We start from the raw sequence: 25,635 nt of genomic DNA, 5'->3' as shown, positions 1-25,635 counted from the left end.
GCTGAGCAGTCACGCCTGCAGCCAGATTCCTCTTGATGCGTGCTGAGTACCTTTGAGGCCTGTGCCTTTAAGATCAAACAGACCGCTGCTCTGCCACACGTTTGATGTACACTGTCACCTCTGCTGTCCTCTCTGTGTCTCGGTTTCTTCATTGTGCAGTGAGGACAGAAATGTGAAGGTTATATCAGATAACATATGGTGAGCAGTCCATTGCACACCCTGCTAGTGGCAAATGCATTATAGTCACCTCACTCAGGGCAACCTCCCTCACCCCTGTTCCAGGCTCGGGAGCAAGTTGCTTTCCTTGTTAGCTTCTTTGTTTGGTTGGTTGGTTTGGTTATTTTAACAATTTGTAGCTACTATTGGCAGTAGCATTGTATCCAATGAATTAGAAATGTTTTTAGCCTAACCTGAGCACTAACAGTTGAGTGGCAGAATAGACAGTCACTACACAGAATATAGTGTGTGTGTGTGCGTGTGTGTGTGTGCGCGCACAGAATATACAATATACAGAATCCACTGGTGTGGATCTTTGGATTCAAACAACCATGGATAAAAAATAATCAAGAAAAAAAACCAACATGATTGTGTTGAGCATGTCCAGAGCTTTTTCCTCTCATGACCCCTAAACATGCAGCCTAACTGTTCACAGCTCTGACTCCTGTTGGCAGAAGTCATCTGAAGATGAGTTAAAGTCTATAGGGGTGTGGGTCCTTTACCCTTTACGTGATATGAGGGACTCCTGTGTGAGGATCTGCTGCCCTCAGGGCACCTCTAGAGCAGTCCCTCGTGTGCCAGAGGACAGTGGATTATTACATGATCCCTCCGCCCCACTGACAGCACCCTAAACTCCTCTTACTTACAGGTTGGTGGTTCGTCAGCACTGCTGAAGAGCAAGGCTGGGTGCCTGCAACCTGCCTCGAGGGCCAGGATGGTGTACAAGACGAGTTTTCCCTCCAGCCTGAGGAAGGTAGGAGGCTGCTTCCCCCTCACACCTTCTTCCCTGCCTCTGCTCTGGATCGACAGCTCTGTAGCCCGGAATCCAGAGCCCGTGAACAGGATGGGGCTAGAACTATAGGGCAAGCCTGTACTTCCTTATGAGCTCGTGGGAGCTACCCTAGGTGAGCCTTGCCAAAGCTGGGCCCTCACGCCCTTATGGGACCCCCATCCTGACTGCTACCAACACCCCGCTACTCCTCTCTGGCATTGCAGTGGTGACCACAATACCCAACTGTACTTGCTCATTTGCAAAACTCCCGACCCCATCTGTTTAAACATGTCTGATTTGTCTGTTGGTTTAAGTGACCCCTTCTGTCTCCCACACACTTCCCTCTCCTGGGGGACATTTCATGGTAGATGCTCTGTGTAGTGATGCCTGAACTCCAGCAATGCCAAGGCCCAAGACTTCCTGTCTCCCTGGGAGCTTGCTAAAAGTAGAGGCTGTCAGTTCCTCCCATAGCACATGAGTGTTTGGGAGGCAGCCAGACCTGAGTGTGAATCTTACCTCTGCCACATATGGAGTGATCTTGGGCCAGAGAGCCTCCTCTAAGCTCCAGCCTTCTCTGCTAAACATGGAAGCAGTGAGGCCTATGTCTTCATCCTACCTGAAGGCTAAGAGCTGCTGGGTTTCAGCAGATGGCTCGAAGAAAGCACAAAAACAAATCAAAGTATTTTGGAAAAGTGGGTAAAGAGAAGGATGTAAGACCCCCCCCAAAAAAAAAAAATTTATACATCCAAAGATTGCATGTGGCTTTGCATTTAGTTGTATCACAGCAACACTCTATAGAGTTTGTTTGCTGTGCTTCAGTGGCCCTGCAGGAGCTGGGGCTCCCACAGAGTGAGCTCAGATTAAAGGGAGGGATACACTGCAGGCAGCCTGTGTCTCCTTACACAGTCTGTGATGGCAAGCCCGAGAAGGAAATGACCCTTAAAGCCCCGTTTCACAGAAGGAAATGACCCTTAAAGCCCCGTTTCACAGATATGGAGCCACACTCAGAAAGGCTGAGGTTTGCCCAGGGCCACAGAACTAGAGGACAGGCAGGCCATTTTTCTGCTGGCTTAGGCATTTTCTTTCCTTCTCTATGACAGTTGTCACAGTAGAATCATGCTAGGAATAGAATGACCACTGGACACTCCCCAGACGCCCATTCCCCAGGCACATCCCTAGGATGCCTGGGGCTGAGAGTAGATTCGGGTAGATCCCTCCCAGGGGAACACTGCTAGGTGCTCCCAGGCCTGCAGCTCCTGGGAGGACACTCCTCTTAACTGTGCCTTCTGCCCTCCCTCCACATGCTGCCTGACCAGTCTGCTGGAGGTACTGCTCTCTGCCCCGCTCTGTGGGTCACCGCCGGACTCTGGGGAACTTGTATGGCATCAGCTGGCGTCAAGGTGCCTACCCCTCAGAGATTTCTCTGCATTTGGTGCTTGGAGCCAAGTTTCTGCATCTGCATGAGCTCCCTGCTCTGGGACTGCCCATGCCTGCTGCATGTGAAAGCCATGGTCTTGTCAATCTTGTGTGTGCAAGCATGCAGGACCGGGAGGAGTGGGCCTGGGGTGGTTGACGGCCTTGGGGCTCTAGAGCACCCCAGCTTGAAAAGGTGCCTGGGTCTTTTATGACGGTGACTGGGCAGCCTCATTACTTTTACCGGACTTGTTTGAGTCACGGGAGGAAGTCACATCAACCAAATAAAAGCCAGATTGGTGGTGCGTGGCTCACACTTGTAATCCTATCACAAGGACAAGAGGATCCTGAGTTTGAGCTACATGAGGACACGCTGCCAAAAAAAAAAAAAGAAAAAAGTGGGGAAAAACTGACTCATACCACTGAAAAGCTACTTCTGTTCTGTTTCATTCACACAGCTCTTTTCCTCATGACACCAATCCCAGGCACCTGTCAGGGCAGTCACGAAAAAAAAAAAATCAACACATGCCCTAGGACTGTCCCCCCAGGTCCTCCCATTGTGTACCATCCCTGAACCAGTGATAGCACCAGGCCTTGCGGTACCGTGACTAGGCCAGGGTCACGCACACAATTCCCTCTAGGACGTAAGGGCTCAGCCACCCTCATGGCACATGGACGAGCTACCAGCAGAAGGATAGGTAGCACTTGTCTGTTCCCTGAGCTCAAGCTGGAGTCTCTTAGCATCTCTAGCATCCCAGAGTTTGAGAACCCTCCCAGATGGAGCCTGAAGGGACCCAGGGCTCCCTTTTGGATGAGTTTGGATGCCCTCAGGCCCCAGGTGGCACCCCTTCCCACCTGGACCACACAAAAACTACTGTGCTAGGCCTGTCGAATCATCGCTTCCTGCTTCCTGTCCCTGCTGACTCAGCACAAGGGGAAATAGCTGACCATGCTGAACACAGGATGTGATGTGTGCCACAAGTCAGCGCAGCCCCCTCAGAGTGAGCGGTCAGCAGGCCATTTCAATAAATAAATAAACACTTGTGCGCTTGCCACCTCCTCCACAGCAGCTGGCTGGCAACGATGCCTCAAGTGTTTTCCCAAGAAGCATGAGCACTAGGCCAAGGCTGGCTCAGCCGCTCACCTGTGGACTGAAATAGAACCTCAGAGCAGCCCTCTCCTCTCTGTGCGGGAGGTGGCTCTCGGGGAGGAGTGTGGGCTCTAAGGACGGTGCTTTTGCTTGTGGGGAGAGTGGGGTGGGAAGCAACCCAGCCTACAGGCAATAAGCACGGTTGGAGGAGGCCTGCAACATAGCCAATAAAAGCCACCGTCTAGGTAATGAGAAGTGCTCTCTGACCCTTCCATGGTGGCAATTGCAGCCTGTTTCTGTACTCTTGCTCTCCACCATGCAGAGCTAGCAGGAGTCCAGGGGGCTTGCCTCATTGTGTGAGTGAGGTTCCCCACCCCCAGGGGCGGGGCTTCAGAACAAGCCCCTTCCCTAAACAGAGGCTCGGTTCCTAAAACAATCACCGCCAGGCACCGGCCAGTGCTGCAACAAAGACATGACTGGGCTAGACCAATCCCTGCCTTCACGGAGCTCATACTCCCCCACAGGAAATAGACTTGAGACAATGGTAAAGGTTGTGTTAGTTAGAAGGTGATTCCTGGAATTCAGACGTTAACCTGAGCAAGGAACATAAGGATGCTGTGGGTCAGAATACATGACCTTGAGGCACAGACTGGAGGAAACCGAGGGTGATTCTATGATGCAGAGGGTGTCAGAGGGGCCGGGGGCTCTAGAGAGCTCAGTGGAGCCCTGCGTGTAATTCCACAGCCAGCATCCCGGCTCCCCCGTCCGTTCCTCACCCCGTCACCCTTTGTGCCTGCAGAGGAGAAGTATACAGTCATCTACCCGTACACAGCTCGTGACCAGGATGAGATGAACCTAGAGCGAGGGGCTGTGGTGGAGGTCATCCAGAAGAACCTGGAAGGCTGGTGGAAGATCAGGTACCCGTCTGCCCCTCCCTCAGTGGTTGGGTGGGGTCTGGCTGTGGTAAGCCACTCTGTCAAGGTTGTGTCAGCATGCTAGTGTTTGCACAGGGCAGAAGCCAAGAAAGCATTTCTCAGAAATTGCCCCATCATGTAACTGTCACAGTACCGTGCTGCGGAATAATGTGGCTGCAGCCGCACGGCTCTGGAATTCAGGAGGGTCTTGACCTGACTCAGGCCTTGAGGCAGTAAGGGTCATCTGAAGCTGGGAAGTATCGGAGCCCACACCCTCCTCTCCCAGAGCCTGCTCACACACTTGTGTGTGCTGCCTGCGCTGTGGCTTTGTGCCCAATGATGGCCCAAGGATGTGGGCTGTGCTGCATTCTCAGCTAACTTTTTCCACTTAGAACAAGACTTAGTCCCTCTTAGAGGGCCTTTTAAGTTTGACAAATGTTTAATTGAACAGATTTCTATCTCCTTTGTAAATCTGCCTCCAGTTACAAATGACTTGCTTTTTTGCTGAAACCCAGGCCATTTTGTTTTTAAAGTGGTTCTTTTTTATCTTATCTTTCTCTTCCCTTCCTTTCTTCCTTCTTTTTTTCCTTCCTTTCTTCCTTTTGAGACGGGGCCTCTCTGCATAGCCATGACTGTCCTGGAATGCACTCTGTAGACCAGGTTGGCCTCAGACTCAGAGATCTGCCTGCCTCTGCCTCCCAAGTGCTGGGACCAAAAGTGTGCACCACCACTGACCTTAACACGATTTGGCTCTGCCATATATCATCACTAGTCATTCCTCTTTCCCCAAAGCTGTGGGCATCTCTCTAGAGAGGTACTACTAGTAGCTCCTGGTGGGGTTAGCGGAGATTCCATGGTGTAAATACCTGTCCTGTGACCACTTTCAAGCCACCAATGGGATGCCACTAAATGTGGAGTTCAAAAGGTATCCTTGCAGAGGGCTCTCGTGAGCCAATGAGCACTTGCTCACGAGACAAATGAGCTGGTCTGTCAGAGTCCCCATCATTCCTCAGTTTAGTGGCAGCCAACATGGAGGCTTTGCACCAGGAGCAGGGGCTTCTGGGAAAGAGCCAAAAAGAACAAGTTAAGAGATCTGAATCCATTTCTGCCACAGACCAACTTGCTTGTAAACTTGAGTGAGGTACTTAACACCGGTGGGTCTCAGGCTTCTTTAAAGCAGATCCCAGTTCTGGTTGCAAATCCCTTAACCTGGAATGCATGGGACCAAGTTCGAGTGAGTTTAATACAGCTGTGTTTCGGCTGCGATCCCTCACGTGAAGTAAAGTGTGGAATTTTCCATTTGTGCTATCACATTGGTGCTCAAGAAGCTTCACTGGGAGCTGAGGGTTGGGAGGACAGGTGAACCTGTAGTCTGTCTTGCTGAGGTTAGCTGGGTCCTAACATACTCATAGCTGTAAAGTGCTTAGGGCAGGACTGACAGAGTAGGCGCCAAGAGTGCTGGCTCTCACTGCCATGACCCTTGTCATCATCACAGTGGTACCGTAAGGGGACAGCTCTGACACAGAGCTTTCCTGCTGTTCGCCCATGATGTGATACGCCCATTGGCAGCTTGTCTGCTTGGCCTCTTGTTTCTTTATTAAATCCACCAGTACCCAGTTACTTGTGCCCAAGGGCTCATGTTCTAACTAGGAGACAGGAAACCCGCTCTGCAGGTGAACTCTGCAGGTGTTGGGATTGCAGTGTGCAGAAGCCAGAGAGCCACTGTGGAGCTTGGGCCTCATTTGAGGGTCAGAAGAAGGCTGAATGACATTAAGTTAAACCTGGGAAGGGGAACAGGTGCCACCGGGGTTGGGGGGGGCTTGCCAGGTAGAGAGCCACCAAGAGCATCGCCGTGGGGAGGTGACAAGCAGTGGTGCATTTGGGAAACTACACGTGGAAGGGGCATGTGGGACACCGTGGTTGTTGATTAAGGCAAGTGGAGACCAGTGGGGGAGGGCCTGGAAGGCCAAGCTGAAGGATTAGGCATTATTAGGTAGCCTTTGGCCCACGACAGTCAGAATTCAGTGTCCTGCCATCCTGAACCTGACATATAGAAGCATGGCTCCCCCCTTATTGTCCCCCTGCCAACTCCAAGGCCCCCCAGACCAACCTGACTGGAATCCTTCACCTTCTTCCCAGGTTCCAGGGCAAAGAGGGCTGGGCCCCTGCTTCCTACCTAAAGAAGAACAGCGGGGAGCCCTTGCCCCAAAAGCTGGGCCCCAGCTCCTCTGCTCACTCGGGGGCCCTCGACCTGGATGGTGTTTCCCGGCAGCAGAATACTGTGGGCAGGGAGAAAGAGCCACTCAACAACCAGAGGGATGGCCGGTTTGAAGGCCGCCTGGCGCCAGATGGTGACGTTAAGCAGAGTGAGTGACACCCACCCTTGCTCCGGACGGCTGAGGCCTATCTGAGCTTAGAGTGCCTCCCTTCCTCCTCGCAACATCCCCTGCCATCTGCTGATCCCCTGAAGATAAAAATGAAAACTTGGGGGACCTTGGGTAACTCACCCAGACCACCAAGGCCTGTGCCCCTCCAGCCTTCTCCATGGCTTCATGTATGAACCAGAGAGAGAAAAGTTGACCCCAGATTGCATTTGCTCCCACCACAGTGTATCACCCATTTTGCTTTCCAACGCTTCCCTAAATATGTTTTACTTCTGCTATTCCCCACATCCCCAGAGCAGGGTGACTCATAGTTTGTCTGCATTGTACCTGGAACTGTGGCCCTGACACAGTGCCCAGCATCCTGTGCTGGTCCTGAAGGCAGTGAGAGTCTGTGGAGAACAGACTCCAGCTCCCCACAGGCGAGGGCAGTGCCCCGAGCTTCATGCTTTGCACCATCCTAAATGCCAAGAGCTTCATGGGTGCTGCAGGCCACAGTAGGGGTTCTAACAAACCCCAGGATCTATGATTCTAGTCTCTCATGGTTAAGGGTATAGTCCACTAAACGTAGGGTGCCAAACTAACGTCTGAAATAGTGTAACTTTGTCAAGATGTTCAGATGTAAAATCAAAGTTTCCTCCCTGACATACTCATATATACATACAAACACATGGACATGTGTGTGTGTGTGTGCGCGCGCACACACACACACACACACACAGAGAGAGAGAGAGCTAATAACAGTGGCTCATTTGACCTGGAGACTCATTTCCATTCTACACAATAGACCAACTTTGTGTCTAAGCTGAGATGATATTTCCACGCAGTCAAGGATCTTGGCCTCCTATATCTGTCCTGCATTGCCCTCATCGTCCAGTGTGGCCCATCACTGTCTGTCCAGTGAAAGGCAGGGAGAAGTGAAACAGCTCAAATGCCCCACCTTCCCTCGCTGGACTCAGTCACATGGCAACACCAAGCTGCCAGGAAGTCTAGAAACGGTAGTCCTTATAGAGGCGCTAAATATCTTGGCTAAGACTCTGCCGCATTTTTCTAATATTATAGAAGATGAAGAAATAGGTAGTTCACATTACCCCACTTGCCAGGGATGGGTATGCATTAGGCTGTTCCAAAGAAAAGGACCGATGGCCCAGAGTCAGGCAGTAATTTTGTCCTGTGCCAGTCCCAGCCCTGTATAGCTCTGAGGCCATGCTCTTAGCCCCGCATGGATAGTCTCCCAGTACTTGAGGATTGGTGCCATTCATCTGTTGTTCCCGTATAAAAACGATCCAGGGAAGGCCATGTTGGTGGAGGGTCTTGATCCAAGCATGAGGAGAGCACAGCCAGGCTGTTCTCACAGAGACACATAGAAAACCTGATGGACAGCGGGAGGGATGAGACCCCACCTGGCTCCCACCGCTGGCACCTGTCTGTGGAAGTCTGTATGTGAATGAAGTCTTGTTTCCCCGTAGGATCACCAAAGATGAGGCAAAGACCCCCTCCTCGCCGGGACATGACCATCGTAAGTGCACTCCCTGGGGCCCTGAGGCTTCACCCACTTCCTCGGCCTGGGTCCTGTCTGAGTCACCCACCAGACCTCACATATTCCAATGCTTCCCAAGCAGGCCCAAGCTGACACACCTCAGGCACAGGTGTGTCTGAGGTGACATTCTGACCCACTTTTAACTCTATAGGTCTGTTTATTTATTCATTCATTTATTTATATATAGACAGAGTCTCGCTAGGTATCCCTGATCAGCCTAGAGCTCTCCTCAAAGTCACAGAGACTCACCTGTCTCTGCCTCTTGAGTTCTGAGAGAAAAGGTTTTCACCACCACGTCTGCCTATAGGTACCTTTTTAACCAATATAGGTTGAGCATCCGTAATCCAAAAAATGCAAAATGCTTCCAAATCTTGATACTTTGAGCACCAATATGACACCAAAAGTGGAAAGAAAATTCCACACCTGACCTCACATGACAGATCACAGTCAAAACGCAGATGCACTAAAAATACCCTAAAATGTTCTATTTGGGCTAAATATACATGGAGCATTAGTGTATTTTGTGTTTGAACTTGGATCCTGTCTCCAGGATGGTTCACTGTGTATACAAATATTCAAACTCTAAAACAATAGCGACACAAGCAATCAGGAAATGAGGATTGCTTTGGATGGGGGCTTTTTGAAAACAGCTGCCATTTCTTGGGTACCGGTCTAGTACCATAAAGTGGTACTTCACTCAGTAACGTATGTAATCGTCATAGCAAGGAGTGCCAGGTCAGTAGTGTTAGGATGAGTTATACTAAGGGATGAAGCAGGGGCTTGGCATGGCCCTTCGTCGGCATTCCAGTCCACCTGGGTCTGTTCCAAAAGCCTGGGGTCTTCCCACAGCCTCTCTGCCTCTTACCTTCAGACACTTTTATGTTTTCCCAAGTTCTCACGATGTGCCCGGAAGTCTCCTGTGGCTGGTTACTGTAAAGTTCGAAGGGCCAGGAAGACTTCATCTAGGTGACAGTCAAGTCCTTTTTGTTTTGCCCTTCAGAAGCCAGTTAGGTTCCCAGCACCCGTGATGTTTGTATTCCCTAGTCCCTTCATGCCAGCCTGATTCAATCAGCCCTGTGTGTAATCCTGCCAGCCTCGAGGCCTCAACCTGCCCAAGCCGCCCATCCCGCCCCAGGTGGAGGAAGAGTATTACACCATTGCCGAGTTCCAGACCACCATCCCAGATGGCATCAGCTTCCAGGCCGGCCTGAAGGTTGAGGTGAGCACACCTGCCGTCGTTCTTCATTCTAGGCATTGCCTTCCTCATCTTACCTCCTTCTGTGGGGGAGGGGAGATGAGGTTAACGGCTTTATTAACCTCTTCAGAATCTTCGTAATCACACACCAAACTGTTGGCCAATTTGCGTGCACAAGTCAGTGGTTTCTTTTATTCAGAGCTGTGTAACTATCACCCCACTCTGGTTCCAAAGCCCTTAGCAGGAACCCTGCCCCATCAGCCAGCACTGACCTTTTTGCACCAACCCCTCCCCCACCCCCAACCTACTGACTAGAAGTGGAATTATATACTATATGGCTCCATGTGGCTGGCTTGTATTTCCTTCTCTTTTTAAAATTTTATTTATTTGTTTATGTGTATGGGTATTTTGTCTGTGTGTATGTCTGTGTATCACATGTGTCCAGTGTCTGTGAAAGCCAGAAGAGCATGTCAGGTCCCTGGAAACTGGAGCTTCAGACTGTTGTGAGCTGCCATGTGGGTGCTGGGACTGAATCTGGGTCCTCTGGTAAAACAGCCAGTGATCTCAGCCACTGAGCCATCTCTCCAGCCCCTCTCTTACTTTTTAAGAAGATGTATTTATTGTGTTTGTGTTCATGGCATTCACTGCATGAAGAGGTCATAGGACAATCGTTCCATGAATTGGTTCTTTCTTCTTGTTTTTGAGTCAGGGTCTCTCGCTATTTCTGCTACTACACTTTATTTGAGCTTCCAGCCAATTCTCCTGCCCCTACCTCCCATTTTACCATAGAAATGCTGGGGCTTGGATTACAGACCTGAGACACCATGGGTCCAAGGATCAAGCTCAGGTCTTTAGTTTTACATGAAACCATCTCCTGATCCTATGATCCTTTTTCTGTTACCTCCTGCCTCCCACCTCTCTTCTGTCCTTTCCCTCTGTTCTCTGCATGTGCACTCTGATCCCTGGATAACCAAGATAAGTTCTTTCTCTTCTTGTGTGTTATCTTTTGTCTTCACAAGCACAGAGGTGAAAGATGTTTCTCATGCTCTCCTGAAAGCCTGTAGGTAACAGGATAGCAGCTAAGAGCAGAGATGTGAAATCTAGCAAAGATGCCTCCTGACAGAACCAGGTGATCTGGCCACCAGCACCCCTACTTCTGCTCTGTCATGAGTAAACTTTGGCCAGATGCTTTCTACCCTACTTCAGGAGGCAGAAATTAAATCTGCTCATCTCTGTGGTACCTATAATCCAGTCACCCCTCATGTTCCTAGGATCATATCTGTGATTTTGATGAGCATTAAAAAAAAAAAAATGATTAGTGGGTGGTGGTGGCACACACCTTTGATCCCAGCACTCAGAAGGCAAGGCAGGTGGATCCCTGAGTTCGAGGCCAGCCTGGTCTAGAGAGCAAGTTCCAGGACAGACAAGGTTACACAGAGAAACTCTGTCTCGGGGAGAGGGAGGAATTATATATCTGTGGAACATGTAGAGACTTTTTGGCTTGTCAGTTTCTCCCCAAAACAATATGATAGAACTTCAACCTACCTACCTGTTTACTGACTTACCTGTCTATAGATGGCAGCTATTATGAACAACCTAAGATGATATATTGACCACAGAAAGATGAAGAGGACTTCTTGTTCAGTCTCTCAGTTCATTAATTTGCTCTTCAGCTGTTCCTCGTTTTCATTCAACAATTACAGTGTTCGTTTCCATGTACTCTTGATTATTTTTCATAGCTCCCCGTTCTTGTTTCACCTAGCCTTTGATTAACTTGATGTTCTTCTCTATCTGTCTAAGGATGGTGGTTTAACTTACAGTCCTGTTATCATTGACTGTCTTTTTCCTCAGTTGTCAGTCTTCGTGTTGTTACTGATATTTATTGCAATTATTCCATGGTGTTAGTACCTGTTTAGGCTGCAGAGGCCAGGGCTGAGCACCTGTGACACCCTGGGTCTCACAGGATGAAGTAGAAGACAAGGCAGCTGTGAGTCACTGTCCGTGGAAATGCACACAGGAGGTTAATTGGCTTCTAGAGACTTCTGAGCCAGCCACAGAGCATTGTCACATCTCTGTGACTCCAGCCTGCATCTTCACAGTTGGTACCTAAAGTCTTCTGCAGGAGAACAGGACCTAGGATTGAGGCCAGCTCTCTGTGGAAGAAGCCCTTCATAGCCTATAGTGTGGGCTTCTGGTTTCAAGATGGAATGGACAGTTGTCTTTTCTTTATGCAGCATATTCTAGGAAAGAAAGCTGTAGCTCTGCAGCTCAGCTAGAAGGAAGCAGGGGGGAGGGGTGGGTCCTTAGGTGACTTCTCACAGTTTCTCAGAGGGCATAGAGTTCTACGAGGGGTAAGAGACATTGGGTGGTCCTGAGAGAGTTGGGGGCAGGAGCAAGCACTTTTCTGTGGGGTAACTAGGATGATACCACACAAACAGCCAGCCTGGCTGGCCTCCATCCTAGGTCCTGTTCTCCGTGATGTTGGAAGACCCCACCAATGGGTTTTTGAGGAAATGATTGCCACCAAAGCTTGGGGCTTAATGGGTGTTCTTTGGGGTAATGAGTTTTCCTTTTGCTTTTGTTTTCTTTTGCTTCCTGGTTCATATCTTTGTCATCTTAGGCCTCCGCTCTCATTGATGCTTCTGAGGCTTCTGGCAGTCAGGCTACAGTGAGACTCAGCTCGCTGTCTGCAATATTTATCTTTCAAACATGTTTTCAGGTGTCTGTGGGGTAGCATTGGTGACGGGGATGATGGTACAGGCACTTTTTTGGAGCCTTATCTACTTGATAGCTAAGCCTAATGGGAGGCCAGGAGGGCAGTATCAGCCTGTCCTACAGATGAGGCTCCAAGGGAGAAGGTAAATGCTTGTCTAGGGATACAGCTGGTAAGTGGTGGAGCAGGGATTTGAACTGCAGTCTGTCTGGTTTCAAAGCCCAGGCTTTTTTCTTTTCTCTCCTTCTTGCAACCCTGCATTTGTTTCTCTCCTTGTAGCATGTGGCTTCTCTCTACAAACAAAATCATGATTAGGGACCCAAATGGGAGGCGGGTGTGGGGTATACACACCTCTAATCCCTGCACTCTGTAAGCAGAGGCAGTCAGTCCAGCGTCAGTGAGCTTCAGGCAGCCTTGTTTCCATAGAAAGCTCCTGGCCAGCCCAGGCTACATAGTAAGACCCTGTCTCAAAAGGAAAAAACAAAACAAAAAATCCAAAGTCTGGCCAGAGTTTCTGCCACCATCCTTTCCCTTCAGTGTCAGTATCAGCCACACTGATAACTTCTTTTCATTATTGTCCTGTTTTCCATGCTGTTTTCGTGTCTTTGGAGTCCATGTCTTTGGAGTTGAACTGCTCATGAAGGCTGTGCCATTAACTGTACCCTGTACTGCTTAGTGTTATAACAGACTGGCTGGCCACCTGTTTGTCAGTCCTGCTAGATCTGCCTGTCCAGCACACCCTCTTTTTGGCAACCTTCCCTCTGATCCGCTAATGTAGCACCTGCTAAGTGCAGTTACATGCCTTGATGAAGATGTCGCACTTTTGCTTGTGGCGGCATTAGCGAACCTTGCCATTGGGTCTTACTGCTGCTATCGTCATTCAAATGGTGAAGCTCCGAGCTGAAACCCAGGACTATAGGCCCCAAAGGTGGGTCTGCTGGTGCTGACTCTGTAGCTGTTATCCCTTCTGCCAGGCATCAGTCCTTATGGCTCCTAAGCAGTTTCTCAGGCCAGGCATGGCTCTTCCTGAGGGGCACAGTCTGGCAGTGCTCAGAGCCCAGATTCCTGCCCTCCGCCATTTTCACCTTTCTCAGAACCCTCTTCCCAATCCTCAGCTCTCCTGCACTCTGCATTTGTAGAATGGGATGGCAGTCCCTGGATCGCAGGAAGGCCGCGCCATTAGGCTTCCTGTGCACAGAACCTGCTGGACAGTTGCAGGTGTTAGTTTTCTAGGACTGCCATATACCAAAATCCCCAAGATGGGCTAGATTAAACACGGTGATTTACCTTCTTGGGGCTGAAAATCCGAGATCAAGGTGTGGCATGGCTGGCGTCTCCTGTGGCTTCTTGCCTTGGCCTGCAGATAGCCACCTTCTTGTCGTGTCCTCACACGTAGTCCCTCACTCTGAATTTCCAAATCTCTTCCTTTGAAGAGGTCACTTTGGTAAACGAAGGCCTGCTCTTATGACCCATCACCACCTAGTTACCTCTTTAAAGGCCTGTCTAGATACAAGGACATTTGAGGCTCCGAAGGGGAATGCTTCATGTATGGACTTGGGGGCCCACTTCAGCCTGTAACGCACAGTTTGTGTACCGTTCATCTCAAATAATCCACTTGGATGATACTGGGTCCAAAAGACACAGGAGACCTCTTATCTTAAATAACAGCCACAATTCTCCCAGCAGTCAACTCAATGTGTACAGGTACCAGGAAGAGATGGAGATAAGAGATGAAACTTACTTTATTCCACCAGCCTCCATTCCCTGAATGTAAGCATAGCATTGACCTAAGGGTGACTCCTGTGTTTAAAGCTTCCTGTTTCTCAGCCAGGCAGTGGTGGCACATGCCTTTAATCTCAGAACTAGGAAGACAGAGGCAGGTGGATCTCTATGGGTTCAAGTCTAGCCTGGTCTACAGAGTGAGTTCTAGAACAGCCAGGGATGGATACACAGAGAAACCCTTTCTCAAACAAAAACAAAATAAAAAAAAAAAAAAATCCTATTTTTTATATGGTGTACCTGCTATAAACACCAGACAGCTCCTCTAGCATTCAGACAAAGAAGCCAGGACTAAGGGTCATTCTCCCTCTCTGTAGCTTTTGCCTTGTCCTTCTTTGGCATTGCAGCTAGTGGTACTGGCCAGGTCCTCTTAAGTTGGCCTGTGCTACACGTGGATTTCTGTGGCTTCCCATGTCAAAGGAAGGGGAAGGGAGTTAAAGCTCTGGGTGAATTATGGGGCAGGATATCAATAGATAACCCTCCCCTAAAGGTGCCTTCTGAGGCACTGTCAGGAACATCCCTCAAAGGGTCCTTGTCAGCATCCAAGAGTGGGTATGGCAGTGTATGCTTATAATCCCAGCTTTCCGGGTGCTTGAGGCAAGAGGACGGCTTGAGCCAGGAATTAGAAGCTAGCATGGGCAGTATCTATCCCCCTATCTCAAAAAACAATATAGCCAAAAACCCACTTTCACTGAGGTGGGTTCAGTGGGTCCTGGCACAGTATCCATGGTTGTCTTAGCTACTTTTCTGTTGCTATGTCAAAAACATCATGATCAAGGTAACTTATAAAATAAAGCCTTTAGTTGGTCTTACAGTTTCAGAGTCCATGAAGGGAGAACAAAAGCATAATGGGAGAAACAGCTGGGAGCTCACTTCTTGGTCCACAAGCAGGAGACAGAGAGAGAGAAAGAGAGAGAGTGAGAGAGGCTGGAAATGAGAGAGAAGTCTTTTGAAACCTCAAAGTTCACCCCCAATGACACACTTCCTCCAACAAGGCCACACCTCCTAATCTTTCCCAAACAGTTCCACCTACTGGGAATCGGGCATTCAAACATAATGAGCCTTGGAAATCATTCTCATTTAAACCACCACGCTGGTCTAGTATAGACCTTGTAGGAGAATTTGCAGAGTCAGAAACAGGTACTGCTTCCAGGGTACCTGTTTCATGTGGATTCTTTCAGAAATCACGGGCCCCAGGCTGTGGTAACAGACCTACTGAGTGTGTTTCCTGTCCCCTTCCTAGGTGATTGAGAAGAGCCTAAGTGGTTGGTGGTACATTCAGATGGAAGATAAGGAGGGATGGGCCCCAGCAACCTTCATTGACAAATACAAGAAGACCAGCAGTGCCTCAAGGCCCAACTTCCTGGCTCCCTTGCCCCATGAGATGAATCAGCTCCGGCTTGGGGATGCCACTGCAGTGGAGAACAATACGGGTCCAGAAGTGGTGGGGCCCTCCAGACCACTGCCAGAAGCACCACACGGTGCTATGGACTCTGGGATGCTGTGGTCCAAAGACTGGAAAGGAGGAAAGGAGGCACCAAGAAAGGTATCTTCAGACCTGTCTGCATCAGCAGGCTACGAGGAGATCTCAGACCCCACACAGGAGGAGAAGCCCAGCCTCCCTCCACGCAAAGAGTCCATCATCAAGTCCGAGGAGGAGCTGCTGGAGAGGGAGAGACAGAAGATGGAGCTGTCCCGGGGCTCCTCCCCCAAACCCCCTGGCATGATTTTGCCAATGATTCCAGCCAAGCATGCCCCGCTGGCCCGGGACAGCAGGAAACCAGAGCCCAAACCTGACAAAAGCAAGTTCCCACTGAGAAATGACATGGGGCTAGAGTGTGGCCACAAGGTGCTGGCCAAGGAAGTAAAGAAGCCCAACCTCCGGCCCATCACCAGGTCCAAAGCCGAGCTGCCCGAGGAGAAGGTGGAAGCCACCCCCCAGAATCTGTTCTTGAAGTCTAGACCTCAGGTTAGGCCCAAACCCACTCCTTCCCCCAAAGCAGAGCCAGCTCAGGGTGAAGACCAAGTAGACATCTATCACCTCAGGAGCAAGCTCAGACCTGCCAAGTCCCAGGAGAAAACCATAGTGGATGGAGAAAGCCACCACGCTGCTGGGGGTCATGACACACCCCTCAGCCGAGGCTTCCTTCCCGGGGAGGGGCCTGGCCGTGGCCAGGACAGGTCTGGCAGACAGGACGGGCTGAGTCCAAAGGAGACACCGTGCAGAGCCCCTCCCAGGCCAGCCAAGACCATAGACCCTGGGCCCAAGAATGCGCCTGTGCCCATCCAAGAAGCCACCCAGCAAAGACCTGTGGTCCCACCTCGGAGACCCCCACCCCCCAAGAAAACCTCCTCATCACCATTGTCGTGCAGGCCCCTCCCAGAGGTCAGGGGACCACACCGTGAAGAAAACAGAGCCGTTCCTGCCACAGGCCGGGCCCTCCTTGTCCCTCCGAAGGCCAAGCCCTTCCTCTCCAACTCTTCCATGGGCCAAGATGACATTCGAGGCAAAGGTGGGCTGGGGCCACGCGTGGCTGGCAAGATGGGAGACAACAGAGAGAAAGCAGCCTCCTCCCTCAATGCTGATGGCCCTAAGGACTCACTGTATGTGGCTGTGGCCAACTTTGAAGGCGATGAAGACACCAGCAGCTTCCAGGAAGGGACAGTGTTCGAAGTCCGGGAGAAGAACAGCAGTGGCTGGTGGTTCTGTCAGGTCCTCAGCGGGGCGTCTTCCTGGGAAGGCTGGATTCCTTCCAACTACCTCCGGAAGAAACCCTAGCTTTCCTCTGCCCCGCCCCCACACACTATCCAGAGACCCCGCTGTCCCTGCCAGCCTGTCCCACGTATTTAATACGCATCTTAATTTATCAGTCTCCACAGTATTTCAAGGAAGGCAGCCATCCGGGTGCTGTGGCTTCCTCCCTCCCAAGATGGAGAATTCTTGGTGCAGAGATGTCCTGTAACCTGGCCTCTGATTCTCCTGAGGGCTCAAGAGCCACAGCCTTTGCTAGGTAGAAGTCATGTCAGCATCCTTGTCTAAAAGTAGCACCCATTCTCCTAGACAATGGTATTGTCACCCAGAAGCAGGACAGTGACACTCTCTGACCTCCAGACCTGAGAGAGCTGTCACCTGGAGACCTTCCAGACCACACCTCCGTGCTCAGCTGTGGCAGAGAGGGACAGCCCACAAGGCCTTGTCAATTCGCTCTAATTTCTCCATGTTTCTGGAAGCCCAATGGTGGCTTTGTTCCCTGTTCCCAGAATGCCTGGTATTGGGAACTGTGTGCTGAGAAAGCTCCCGGACTTTCTCCTTCTGAGTCCTGAGCAGATGCAGCTGCCCAGCAGTGGTCCTGGGGATTCATCTGGTCACCCTAACGGAGCATGCCTCACTTCACTGCTGAAGCCCCTGGTCCATCCAGGACTTTTAAATTCCAGTTCCTGCCCACCTCCCCAATAGAACGAGTTGCCAGAATTGCCAGGTTTGTTTAAATAAGGCGGCCCCTCACAAGGCACACAGTCTGTGAGGGCTTCTTCGCCCACTAGGTGCCAAACTGCCCTTGGCCTTTTGCCTTCATGTTCTAACCTTCAACAAGCTTCTCCCATTCTATCGCACCCATTTTCTAGACGAGGAAACTGGGGCCCTACAGGCCCCAGGACACGCCAGCTAGGAAGTGGTGGGAGGACATTTGAGTCTAGGCCTGCCTGATTCCAGCACTGATGCTCTACTCCTGCAAGAACAAATCAGTGAGGAGAGAACTGAAGGTTATTTGGGTGTCAGGGCAGGTAGCCTGGGGCCTTTTTCTTGTGGTATGATCAAGGGGACAGTAGTGACTGCCCTGGACCCGTAGCTGCTTTTCCAGGACAGGGCATGCCCTGGATTTTTTGTAGCTGGCACAGAGTCTGTAGGCTGTTAACCTGGGTGTGGAAAGAGAATAAAGAAAGATGAGGCAGTGTCCCTGGGTGGCTTGAAGGGGGCTCTGGTGGCTAGGGACCAGGAGCTGGGTCCGTGCCAAACTAAGCAGAGCAAGAGTAGCCAGCCTGCGGACTCCTGCCCCCGGCAGCCATGGCTTCCTGTAGAGCTGTTTGCTTTTCTGCGTGCTTTCTCCCGGGGAGAAGCCCAGGGCAGCCCTTCCCTATTTTGACCAATAGACAACCGAGGCCTCAAAAGGTCTGCTTAGTTATTGCAGAGCTAAACTAGCTTCCAGCCCAGAGCAACTTGTAGCTATGAACGGGCTTCCTGTGAAAGAGGAATGGAGTTGAGAGGGCAGAACCCCATTCCATCCCACAGATGTCCTTCTCTCCACATATCCCAGAAACCTCTCACCCCCATGGCTCAGTTTTACTGTGGTTTGAAAACCATGAAGCTCCCTTTCCCAATGAAAACCATGAAGCTCCCTTTCCCAAGAGGCTTGAGTCCTACCTGCTGTGCCAAAGATTCCGTGCAAGCGGAGCTCTTCACACCTGCCCCTTCCCAGCCCCCTCTCCATGCCCCTCCAGCTCCGTTTGCTTTCCTCTGACCTATGGTGGCACCATTACTCTCTTCCTCTGCTCAGCCTGCAGCCCTGCTCTACCAGAGTACTGGACCAGGGTCTGAGGCACCTCCTGAAGGTCATTCCAACTTAGTCTGGGTCCAGTGCCTCGGGAGAAAGTAGCAGTTAGGGAGAGGAGAGGCTGAAAGAGTCTTAGCACCACTTCAGAGCCGCACGCCCCACCACTGCCACCGTGCAAGAAGCCTCATAGTTTTTGAGTTTTTGACACCTTCACTTCACGAACAGCTTTCATGGACTGTTTTATAAGCCTTTGAAGGGGCAAAGGTTTTTTGTTGTTTTGTTTGCATTTGGCTCTCTGTAACCTTTTGCAAGCCCCTACTATGCCACAGGTACTGGGTAGACTAGGGCATAGGGGTATTACCCTTGACTGAAGAACTGAGTTTTTCCTACTAGCTCCACAGGAGGCTTCATCTGCCTCCTTCCCTCTGTGGGGTCAGCTAAGGTGGAGCAGACAGGCCTGCCTTCCTGTGGGCAACCGAGAGAATTTGCCTTTTGTCCATTCCGTGCTGTCGTGAACTGTGGGCGTACAAGGTGCATTCTCTGCTCACTATCCTTTTCTTGGGTCCCAGGAACAGCCTGAAATTTTCCGTAGCAAGCTCTGTCAGCCTAGTGGTCATCCCTGCCCTGGGCAACTGGAAGTGAGTGGGTCTGCAGAAGGTGGTCACTTACCCAGCTTCCCTTGCCTGGGACTTAGCTTTTTATCACTCCTCTGGGGCAGAGCGTATGCCAGGCTCTTCTCCATCCCTGCCTTGGAAATTTTCCAAAGCCACGGGGGCAATGTCTGGGACAGTCAGAGAGCAGATCGCCAATGCAAACCTGCCCCTCACCCCCTTAACTAACCTTCACATCCATGCTGTGGCAAGGGCCACCCCAGTGTGTGATGAGGAAGTTATGGCATGGAGAGTACCGTCACATCCCACCTTGTCCAGAAATGTGTACAGCCCCTTTCACAATCTCCTGGCCAAACATTGGTCACAGGCCGGATGGGCCATGCTTTCTGGCTCTGTGGCTGCCTTGTTTCTGCCCGAGAGCAAGTATAGTGCCCTGAGCTCTGGTAACCTGGCCTTGTAAGTGGCCAGTTGATAGAATGAGACTTTGCTTATATTTTCTGGCCAGAATCACTCTTGGGCATTTGTGTTTATACCATGGCCCCAGGCTGAGGCCGGGGCAGGATTGCACTCCAGCTACTTCACATTCTGCCAGGAAATGGCTAGAGCCATACCAAGCTTTCACAGCCGTTTTCAGCCTCTGCCACCAGGCTGCCCCATAGACTTGATTTCTGTGGCACAGTTCTTGACCTTAAACTGTTTCTGAACTCACTGGGGACTTGGGTAGTGGGTGGAAAGTGGGGGACACATGTGCCTCAGGAAAGAACAGGTGCCAAATCTCCACAAGACTTAAGGACAGTCTTTATCACCAAATTGGGAGGAAGAAATTGCCCCTACCCTCTAAAAGCTGCCCCCTGGAGGTGCAGTGCATCCAGAAAGCACTGGCCGGAAGGTATGGTGTCCCAGGCTCCACCCCGAGCCTCGCAGATAAACAAGGACATTAATGGCTTAGCTCCTGTCCTTCCATTGAGCCTGCGGTTCTTCAGTGCTGATAGAGTCTGCACTCTGGGAAATTTTGCCATTTCTCTGAACATCATGGCAGTCTCGGCCCCTTTGCTGGCTGTCTAAACTTTCCTTCAGGCTCTTTCTATATACTACAGACAGCTGTATCCTACCACAGACCAAAGAGTCCCTGAGGCCAGAGAGGTATGGGCTGAACAGGTAGGAAGTTAATTTGTATCATGGCCAAAGGCTTTGCCTTTGCCTGGGAGAATTGCTCCCGACTTGCTAAGGTCCAGCAGCTGGGCTGACCTGACCCCAAGCAGGACCACACAGTTAAAGACAATGGTTCATACTTCGCGCCTGCTCATAGGCCACCTTCTGAACAACCTTCCCACAGGCCAGCTCTCCCTGCTCTGGGGGGGTGACGCCTGGTCTCCGGTGCTATCTAGTTGAGGTACCAAGCCCCTACATATGTGAGTGTTCCATCGTCCTCCTCATCTCCATTCTCCTCCCTGAAGGAAGCCCCTTCACTCCACTCAGAACAAGGGCTTAGCTTTCATGCTTCAAAAGAGCAGAGCCGGTGCCATCGCCAGTGGCCTTCACTCTCACTTCTATGCTTTTTAAGAGCAAAGGTGCCCCACCAAGCTTACTACAGCAATAAGCAATTCTAATGCAACGGAGATGTCTGTATTACGCCCGCAATGCCTTTGTACCCTGTAACTATTAGTTGTACCTCTCTCATCCGGGAGTGTGCTAAACTGTGGTCACCTTAGCCATACATGGTTCCTGTTTCAGGGCCACTGCGGAGTTAGGTTGCTTCTGATATCCCTCCAAGAACAGTGGGCAGCGCCGCCCATTGCGTGGGGGTGTGTGCCCACAGATGGTGCTGGGGACCCCCGGGTTCTCAGCCCTTCTCACACCCCCTAGGCCAGCTGACAGATCCTGGTGGTGGCTTTTGTCTCCCATGAGTGTGTAATGTGAGGGGGCGGGGGACACCTAGCAGTAGCATGTAGAGACTGTATACCATTAGACATTTCTTTTTAAAATAATAAAATGCTTGACTGGTTTCAAGCTTCGTTGTAAAGGCGGAGTGTTTGTGGATTTTTTTTTTTTTTCTGGCTAAAGGAGATGTATGGCTTTGTGCCCTGGTGTCTGGACTTGAGATTTTTGCATCTGAAGAATAGAAATGAATGGAAGCTGTTTGGGCACTGCCCAGAAAGAGGGGTGACTCCTTTCTGAGCCTTGGCAAACGTTCAGTCTGTTAAATATGAAGTCAGGAAAGAATGAAAGAGGGAGAGGGAGAAGAAAGAGAAAGGCAAACCCACAGGGGAAAGCCACCTTCTATTTGGGTGGCATCTCGGTTCCGTCTAGAGATTAGAAACATCACATGGCCAGAGAGTCTTGCTCTTACTGACACTGTCTTCAGGTGAACAAGAGTGCAGGGAAAGCATGCAGCCACGGTGATGCTGCAAGACTGCCCTGGTTCTCTGTCCACAAGAGGTATTGATCAATTTCTCAAGGGCATTTGCTGCCCTCTGGCCCAGCATTGATGGCCCCTCCCATTTTATCATCATTCATAAAATAAAAGTGTGCCAAAGTGTGTTTATCCCTCTCAGTGTGACCTGAGGACGTCTTCTGTGGTCAAATCTATTCGGTTAATCTTGCATGAGGAGCCTTCCATGTCCCCTGGGTACGTGAGCACACTGGCAATGGAAGAGAAAGAAAAAGGTGCATCAAATGCTTGATGAAATTTAACCCAGTGTTTCCAAAGTGTATTTGATGATAGCCCTGTTGTTCACGGGATGTTTTGGAGTGTCACATCCTCTGCTGCTTCAGAGCCTCAGTGGTAATCATTCACAGTGTCATAGTGCCCTGTGGCATCTGTTGGAAGCCTCTGGCCTGCATGCTTATGTCCTACCCCAGCAGATCGACCTGGACAGGGGTCAGGGGCTTCTATTTAGAAAGAATAGCAGATTCGCTGGTGTCCCCCCCCCCCCGCGCCCCCAGAACCCTCTGGATACTGATTTGGAGAGCCCTGCAGAAGGTTCTAGAGGGCTGAAAGCACTCACCTTGGAGGCCTGTAGTAACCTTTAATGATCCTCGAGAGCTGAAGGCTGGACTGTGCTCAGGCCACTGTGAACATGGACTTGCCTCAATCCCATCCCTTGTGTTTACTGGGCCACATAGCACTGCTGTACTGTACCATCTTGGCTGCTTCCCATGCAGCTCCGTGGCATTGGGAACGTTGTCACACAGCCATCCCTGGCTGTCCACAAAGCTTTTTCATGCAGCTGAAATTCCATACACACAAATACATTCTCCATTCAACCTTCTGTCTCTGCACATTGACTCCTAGGTACCGCACATAACTGGAGTCATACTGTTATCCTTTTGTGACTGGCTTATTTCACTTAACAGTGCCCTTATGGTCCATCCAAAAGGTCCAAAGGGTACATCATTCACACCTACTATCTCAGCATGTGGGAGGCTGAGGCAGGCAGATTGCCAAGAGTCCTAGGCTAGTCAGTACTATGTACTGAGTTCCAGGCTGGTCTGGGCTACAAAATAAAACTCAAATACAGTAAGGGGTGCTGGAGAGATGGCTCAGCAGTCGAGAGTATGTACTGGTCTTGCAGAGGGATAGAAGTTTAGTTCTTAGCATCCATGTTGGACAGCTCAGAATTACCTGTAATTCCAGGGGATTTCATGCCCCTGGCATCCATGTGCTGAGACCTTCATACACACACACACACACACACACACACACACATTTTAAAATAAAACAGTAAATCTTATGGTGGGCAGTTGGTGGTACACACTTTTAATCCCAGCACGCAAGAGGCAGAGGCAGGTGAATTTGTGAGTTTGAGGCCAGCCTGGTCCAGAACAGCCAGCGGTACACAGACAAATTCTGTCTCAATAAATAAATAGATAGATAGATAGATAGATAGATAGATAGATAGATAGATAGATAGATAAGTAAAATAAGCCGGGTGGTAGTGGCACATGCCTTTAACCCCAGCAGTTTGAAAGCAGATCTCTGTGCATTTGAGGCCATCCTGGTCTACAGAGTGAGTTCCAGGACAGCCAAGGCTACACAGAGAAACCCTGTTTCGAATAACAACAACAACAATAGTATAAATCTCTGTAAAACAAGGGCTGATAAGACGGTTCAGCAGGTAAAGGAGCTTGACACATAAGCTTGGTAAGGTAACCTTAAAAATTCAATCCCTGGAGCCCACAGAAAGTGGGAGCAGAGAATCAACTCTACAGACTTATCCTCTGACATTCACATGGGCACTGGGGCACACACATGCGAAAGCACACACGATAATAACAATAATGTTTAATGTTTAAAAGTGTGCAAATACCTGTTGCAGTCCTGGCCTTCACTTAGAATTATTAGATCACGTGGTGATTCCACGTGTGTATGTGATATACACTACCGGGTGCACTTGTGTAGAGGCCAGAGGATGGCATCGGATATCTTCCTCTATCCCTCTCCATCTTACTTGTTGAGACAGTGCTTCTCATTGATACTGGAGCACATCCACATTGGCTAAGTTGGAGCCCAGTGAGCTCTTAGGATCTGCTCCTTTCCATCCCACAGTGCTGGAGTTACAGGCACTGAAGGCCTCTTGCTTTCACAGCAGGCATTTCTTCACACTCAGCTGTAACTCCTGCCCCTATGCTGAAGCATTTGAGGGATCACTATAATGTTTCCAGAGCTCTCTGTTGTTAATTTCTTATCATCTTCTTGAATAAAAATGGCTGTTCAAATTTGAGTTTGTACCTGCCTACAGATAACAAAATTCTCGTAGACCCCTAGTATTTAGACTTACATTATTTTAATTGTGGCCAATGTATAATATGTATATAAACAAACCAGGCACAAATGTCCTCCTTGTAGCTACAATGGAAATAAGATATAAGTGCCTTGGAACTGGAGACATGGCCCAGCAGTTAAGAGCACTGGCTGGTGTGGTGACACACGCCTTTAATCTGGAGGAATTGAGTTTGATTTCCAGCATCCAGACAGCCACTAACAATCTTCTGTAACTCCACTTCAAGGGGATCCAATACCATCTTCTTGCTTCCCAGGGCACCAGGCACACATGTGGTAAACAGACATACATGCAGGCAAAATACCCATAAACATAAATAAGTATTTTTTTAAAATATAAACACCTCTAGAAGCTGCTGCACAACTACCAAACTTAGAGTATACCTACACAGCACTAACAGCACCACTGTCGCTGCTTATCTCCAATATATGCGTATTATCTCCAATATATGTATACATATATATACGCATATATTTACATATATGTGTGCATACATTACGCCCCCCAGATTTGCTGCAATTATCTGTCTCCCTTTGCACACTGACAGATGGAGCCTGAGTGGGGCAGGTGTTTGGAGTCTGTCTTTCTAGCTAGATGTGCTGTACTGTGAGACTCACCTTACTCTAATGGAATGAGTTGGTAAGGCAGCATGCATTTAACCCTCAGTGGGCACAAACGTATCACTTTGGGGTGAAGTCACACTTGGATCTTCTCTCCTCAGCCCAGGAAATTTGAGCTCCCATTCACTCGATAGTAGAGCTTGGTTTCTGGGGCCAACGTGGTGGTTCTTTAGAATGTGCATGCCCATCTTTATTGTAATGTCATCAAAATGAAAACTCCGAAAGTTGGTAGCTTTGATGTATAGCTCAGTGATACACTGATTACCTGATACACACGTAGCCCTGAGTTCCATCCCTAAATGTTGTAAAAAGAAAAAGGAAAGGATGTCAATATTCTCACTGGGGAGGTTTTTTTTTTCTGACTCTGGCTTCAAGCCATGCAAACCTGGAATGAACAGACTCCTAGCTGGAAAGTTTGTTTGTTTTTTTGTTGTTTTGTTTTGTTTTTGTTTTTCAAGCTTGGCTTCTTCCTGTAGCCCTGGCTGTCCTGAATTCATATGCAGGCCAGGCTGGCCTCAAACTCACAAGAGATCCTTCCTTCTGCCTCTCCCTCCCAAGTACTGGGACTAAAGGAATCCACCACTATACCCAGCCTCGCTGGAAACTCTTTGAGGGACCTCCCTCCTTTCTGTGGTCCCCTCTTTACAGAGCAGAGGAAGGGCAGGACCTTGTGCGAATTCTGAGTGGCACAGAAATGCCAGGCCACCCAGGATTCACTTTGGAATAGTACTGGCTTTCCAGTGACACACAGCAACAGTGCGGTAGGACAGACAGACACAAAGCTCCCAGAACTGCCCAGTTGAGTTGGGCAGTTTAATCAATAAGTTATTTCACACATATCCATAAGAAAACAAAGAAGAACGTATCATGCAACAGGCTGCAAAGCTGACCTAAATTTTTAAGATAAAACTACAGATATCAAAGAAATATTGGCTTTGGTGGGCTGCTGGAGACCAAACCCTAACTCGAGGCTCAGAAGGGAAAGTGAGACAGGAAAGAGAACCAAGCATTCTGTCACTAGGCCACAAGCAACTGACAGACATGCTTTCCAGGTGTG

General features: G+C 49.8%; 1 protein-coding gene across 2 annotated transcripts in view; it reads left to right on the top strand.

Moving 5' to 3' along the window:
• The window catches only part of Sh3pxd2b (SH3 and PX domains 2B), an 81,370-nt gene extending 60,173 nt beyond the window's left edge, over nt 1–21,197 (top strand). The window contains exons 8-14 of one of the 2 annotated variants that reach the window (XM_060363883.1): nt 866–970; nt 2,305–2,388; nt 4,291–4,408; nt 6,545–6,771; nt 8,256–8,305; nt 9,420–9,545; nt 15,257–21,197. In XM_060363883.1, coding sequence (XP_060219866.1) covers nt 866–970; nt 2,305–2,388; nt 4,291–4,408; nt 6,545–6,771; nt 8,256–8,305; nt 9,420–9,545; nt 15,257–16,792 — 2,246 coding nt within the window. In that variant the 3' untranslated portion in view covers nt 16,793–21,197. The remainder of the gene's footprint in view (nt 1–865; nt 971–2,304; nt 2,389–4,290; nt 4,409–6,544; nt 6,772–8,255; nt 8,306–9,419; nt 9,546–15,256) is intronic. The other variant, XM_021635618.2, reaches the window with a different exon arrangement.
• The last annotated feature ends 4,438 nt before the right edge of the window (nt 21,198–25,635 follow it).

Source organism: Meriones unguiculatus, chromosome 11 (genome assembly GCF_030254825.1).
Source record: "Meriones unguiculatus strain TT.TT164.6M chromosome 11, Bangor_MerUng_6.1, whole genome shotgun sequence".
Lineage (NCBI taxonomy): Eukaryota > Metazoa > Chordata > Mammalia > Rodentia > Muridae > Meriones > Meriones unguiculatus.
The sequence above is the reverse complement of the archived record's forward strand: the minus strand, read 5'-3'. Positions and strand labels throughout refer to the sequence as shown.